At 43.2% G+C, this 5,379-nt stretch overlaps 1 protein-coding gene across 1 annotated transcript; it reads right to left on the bottom strand.

The window, feature by feature from the left end:
• Nucleotides 1–1,718: 1,718 nt before the first annotated feature.
• On the bottom strand, nucleotides 1,719–4,890 carry LOC106563368 (uncharacterized). Its single transcript, XM_014128869.2, has 3 exons — nucleotides 3,534–4,890; nucleotides 3,206–3,316; nucleotides 1,719–2,838 (listed from the first exon to the last, which is right to left on the bottom strand). Exons 1-3 carry the CDS (start codon nucleotides 3,870–3,872, stop codon nucleotides 2,785–2,787), a joined length of 504 nt encoding a protein of 167 aa, XP_013984344.2. The 5' UTR covers nucleotides 3,873–4,890; the 3' UTR covers nucleotides 1,719–2,784.
• Nucleotides 4,891–5,379: the final 489 nt, after the last annotated feature.

The raw sequence follows: 5,379 nt of genomic DNA, 5'->3' as shown, positions 1-5,379 counted from the left end.
CACAACCTTTGGTTGTCGGACAGCTGAGAAGATGTGAATCTCCTGTTTTGGGCGGGAGGACGACTCCTGTACCTCTAGAATACAGCCACAGAGCCTTTTTTTGTAGGTTCAAGGAGAATTATCTATCGAACCCTGCCTTTCTAAGGTTTTCGAAAGCCAAGTTAATAAACAGATCACCGACCATTTCGAATCCCACCGTATCTTCTCCGCTATTCAGAGCTGGTCACGGGTGCACCTCAGCCACGCTCAAGGTCCTAAATGATATCATAACCACCATCGATAAGAGACAATACTGTGCAGCTGTATTCATAGACCTGGCCAAGGATTTTGACTCTTTCAATCACCACATTCTTATCGGCAGACTCAACAGCCTTGGTTTCTCAAATGACTGCCTCGCCTGGTTCACCAACTACTTCTCAGACAGAGTTCAGTGTGTCAAATCGGAGGGCCTGTTGTCCGGACCTCTGGCGGTCTCTATGGGGTTGCCACAGGGTTCAATCCTCGGGCCGACTCTTTTCTCTGTATACATCAATGATGTCGCTCTTGCTGCTGGTGATTCTCTGATCCACCTCTACGCAGACGACACCATTCTGTATACTTCTGGCCCTTCTTTGGACACTGTGTTAACTAACCTCCAGACGAGCTTCAATGCCATACAACTCTCCTTCCGTGGCCTCCAACTGCTCTTAAAGGCAAGCAAAACTAAATGCATGCTCTTCAACCGATCGCTGCCCATACCTACCCACCCGTCCAGCATCACTACTCTGGATGGTTCTGACTTAGAATATGTGGACAACTACAAATACCTGGGTGTCTGGTTAGACTGTAAACTCTCCTTCCAGACTCACATTAAGCATCTCCAATCCAAAATCAAATCTATAATCGGCTTCCTATTTCGCAACAAAGCATCCTTCACTCATGCTGCCAAACACACCCTCGTAAAACTGACTATCCTACCGATCCTTGACTTTGGTGATGTCATTTACAAAATAGCCTCCAACATTCTACTCAGCAAATTGGATGCAGTCTATCACAGTGCCATCTGTTTTATCACCAAAGCCCCATATACTACCCACCACTGCGACCTGTATGCTTTCGTTGGCTGGCCCTCGCTTCATATCCGTCGCCAAACCCACTGGCTCCAGGTCATCTATAAGTCGTTGCCAGGTAAAGCCCCACCTTATCTCAGCTCACTGGTCACCATAGAAGCACCCACCCACAGTACGCGCTCCAGCAGGTATAGTTCACTGGTCACCCCCAAAGCCAATTCCTCCTTCAGCCGCCTTTCCTTCCAGTTCTCTGCTGCCAATGACTGGAATGAACTGTAAAAATCTCTGAAGCTGGAGACTCATATCTCCCTCACTAGCTTTAAGCACCAGCTGTCAGAGCAGCTCACAGATCACTGCACCTGTACATAGCCAATCTGTAAATAGCCTATCCAACTACCTCATCACCATATTGTTATTTATGTTATTTATTTTGCTCCTTTGCACCCCAGTACCGCTACTTGCACACTTATCTTCTGCACATCTATCACCCCAGTGTTTAATTTGCCATACCGTAGTAATTTTGCCACTATGGCCTATTTATTGCCTCACCCCCCTTATCCTACCTCATTTGCACACACTGTATATAGACTTTCCCTATTGTATTATTGACTGTATGTTTGTTTATTCCATGTGTAACTCTGGGCTGTTGTTTGTGTCGCACTGCTTTGCTTTATCTTGGCCAGGTCGCAGTTGTAAATGACAACTTGTTCTCAACTAGCCTACCTGGTTGAATAAAGGTGAAATAAATAAATAAATTATCCAATCAGCCAAAGTTGTCAGGAATATTCTTTTTCCAGCCAGTCTGATCCAGTCCATTACCTTGAGTCTGTTTATTTGGTTGTGGTTGCATTTATTTAAAAAAGGTTTGCCTTTATTTAAAGATGCACTATGCAGAAATGTACTGGTTGCTAAAATTCTATTAGTTTGCCTAATTTCAGTTTATGTGGCAAAACAAGCAATATAGTGTAGAGAATCACTGTACCATCTAAATCAGTGTAAAATATATTTTTCCATAGCCCAAAATATTGTATTTTCAGCTATTTGAAGCTGGTGTACAAAAGCAAAAGTAAAAGACGCAAAAACAAAACTTAAGCACAGGTAGCATAGAAATAGTGCTCATAGAAAAGATCTACGGCTTCTTAGACTTGCTTTCAATGCAAATGACAGATCTATAACACATATGTCTATGTCAATTTGGTGGGGTTTCCCAAAAAGTTACATATTGCAGTTTTAAGCATTGAGTCATGCTGAGACCAAGGTCTCTTTTGTAGATGAGCCCTGCATGAACACTTCAATAAACAACCATTACACTATGGATATCTATACACATCAATTACACAATGCATGAAAACAAAACAACAAAAGCAAAACACAATTGTATGAAACAAACACATTCTTCAGTAAAAGGTCCCTCTAACATCTGCCTGAATTGCCCTAGAGGCACCAGCTGACAAGGGATTGCAATACAAGGCTTCCAAATATCAACCTTAAACATTAACACAGAGCCACAACACTTTGGAGATTACCCAACAAGGATGTCTACCTTTTAAAATCCCAATCAGATCATCTCATAGTATCTGGATGAAGAAATTAAGCTTGAATATTGTATGAATAATGCTATGTTTCTTTCTTTCTCAGATTTCGACTATAACTATGTTGTTTTCTTGTTGTTTTGAATGGAGTGTTTATGTTGATGCAGCTGTGGTTGTTGCCCAGACAAGGGCCAGAGCCATCATCAGAATCGGCCCTCAGCGCTGGTGGGAGGCCTCTCCCCTCTGATACGAGACGCCTGGAACACACACAAACACAGAGAAGGAACAGCAACGTTCCATTCTTTTACACTCCTAAAACATATGGTGCTTCACAGAGAAAAACACACTACATCAGTAGCACACAGAGCAGGGAAAAAACATGGATATCACCCCAAATAGTTGCTCTCTAAAGACTTAATCAAACGTGTAGCCTATACTTTCCATACCCATTGCTGTCTCTGACTGTAAGACAGGATGTTTTATGTACAGTTTGTGCTGGTCTTTATATGTTCTTTGGTATTTCTTTGGTCATGTACATTAGTTTTATGAGAACAAGGGTTTCTATCTAGTTATGTCTCAATTTGTATTTTGTAGGTGTACAACCTGGGCGCCATTGCACTATACCTGTTCCTCCAGGTCAACAATGTGCTGCAGATGCTTATCAATAAATCTGTCCCGGGTCATAACCTCCAAGGCTAGGTCAGCCAGACGTCTGGACTGAGTGTCCACTATCACCTAAAGCACACACGTATTGATAGACAGATGTAAGTTCGGACCAAATACAGAACAGCGGAAATACAGGCATGAAACACCTGGAGGTGATTATCAATTGAAAGCCATAATACTCAAATGTTCTTATTTTAGACTCATTAGCTGAAAAAAACAGAGATAAGGTGACTAGGGAGGAGAGAGAAGGAGCAGGTTATATAGTTAGAAATGTGTAATAGCTCACCTTCATCAGGTTCATATTAAGCTGTTTTTCCATCCTTAGAACTGGCTTGGTTATGCTCTGCACCCTCTCCAGGACACGGCACATCCTGAGCTCCAAGGCACCTTGCTCGGCCAATAAAGTCTCCAGTCCCAGCTGCACATCCTGGGCTGCATTCTCCAGCCTGTCGCTCTGTGCGGTCATCATCTGGAGGTTCTTCGTCACCTGCCTTTGGGTCCTTCCTACCTGCACACCTTGCTCTCGTAACCTCTCCACAGCCTGGGTGTCTCCCACCAGCTCCTCTGACACTTGGTCACCCTGCCTCTCCATCCTCCAGGCACTCTCCTGCACCCCCTGGAGCATTTGGAGCAGCCCCACAGAAAGCACCTGTATCTGGGCCACAGGAACCTGGCCTCTATGGAGGGTTTACCTGGTGATGGGGAGTGCCATGCCAGGCTGAGGCCCACCAGGCAGACGGACAGCTGTAACACCCGGCTCACCCGCATGGCCTGGTATGGAGAGATCCCCTTCAACTCAGTTTAGAATGAGAAAGTATCAAATTGTAGGTAGATGTGCTTGTGGATCCAGTAAACTGATGTGATGAGCCTTTATACCCAGAACCTGTTGGATCTTGATCAGATGGCAATGAGGAAAATCCAGATCTGATGAGACCTCACAGAATTCTGGGTGTACTGCAGGTCTGTCCTGAGGAGGTGTGGAGCTCAGACTGATGTTGGATAGAGAGATGAGGAGAGGGAGGGGAGCTGGAAAGAGACAGTGGGTGTTCCCAGACTGACACCAGCCTTGCAGCCAAACAGACCCATTGACTCAAATTGTTTAGAATTCACTGGAATAATCAGTTCCATTAATAACCATTGCCACTACTAAAGATCAGTCATACAGTCCCTCCCTTCAGAGGAGTGACAAACTGTTAAATACATCTGCTTTGAATTTACATTTAAAAAATGTGGCTACTTATTAAATTTGAATCTGACATTTACAGACTCTAATAATCAAAACCTTAGGTGCAATTTGGGAAACATTTGAGAAATTACAAATTCTTTCTTGGCCTTAGTTTTATTGATGGAAGTCAAGCAAGGGTTATATCTGCTGGCCGTCTGTGGTGTTGCAGGCACATGCAGAATGCTGAAGGTGTTACCATTATTCGTGTGTGTGGTGTGGACTCCTGGCAAAGCCTGTGTAATCTAACAAGTATGTCAATGGCTTGGTTTCCATCCAAATCTGCATACAAACAATATGCTCCATTTTCCCACCAGAGTTGTTTGCATTACATTTACTTTTTGCGGATTAAAATAAATGTCCGTGATGACGTAATGCACAGAAAAAATAATTTTGCGGTTAAATTACCATGTACCGAATAAAAAATACAATGAAATTGGTTTCCATCGCATTTTCAAATCTACTGATCGTTTTGTGACAAAACATGTTGGGTTATAGCGAATGTCCCCACTTGCGTCTTTGCACGTGCGCTCTCGCCGACAGCTCGCCGATACAGTAGATGCAGGTAGGCTGCATACACAATGATATTCCTATTATGGACAAGAGAGCGAAAGCATTACATTTATTAGGCTACAGATTAAATAAATAAATAAACTTCACAGGGTGTTGAAAGTGCACGTGATCTTGATGCTGCTTTCCAGTAAATATCGAAGGTCTGATTCTAGTGATATGATGATCGATGCTTGACTGCCGTTTGACAAACACAAATATTCACAATAATCGCATCATGTGGGTCTACCCTCATAGCCTAGTTTCTGCGAGCTGTTGGCTAGAACGCACGTTCAAAAACCTGAGTAGGCACATTCACTATTTAATAACGCCAAAGAATGTTTGTGATATAACTATAGAA

Source organism: Salmo salar, chromosome ssa11 (genome assembly GCF_905237065.1).
Source record: "Salmo salar chromosome ssa11, Ssal_v3.1, whole genome shotgun sequence".
In the NCBI taxonomy this organism is placed as follows: domain Eukaryota; kingdom Metazoa; phylum Chordata; class Actinopteri; order Salmoniformes; family Salmonidae; genus Salmo; species Salmo salar.
This window is presented reverse-complemented; position numbering and strand designations above follow the sequence as displayed.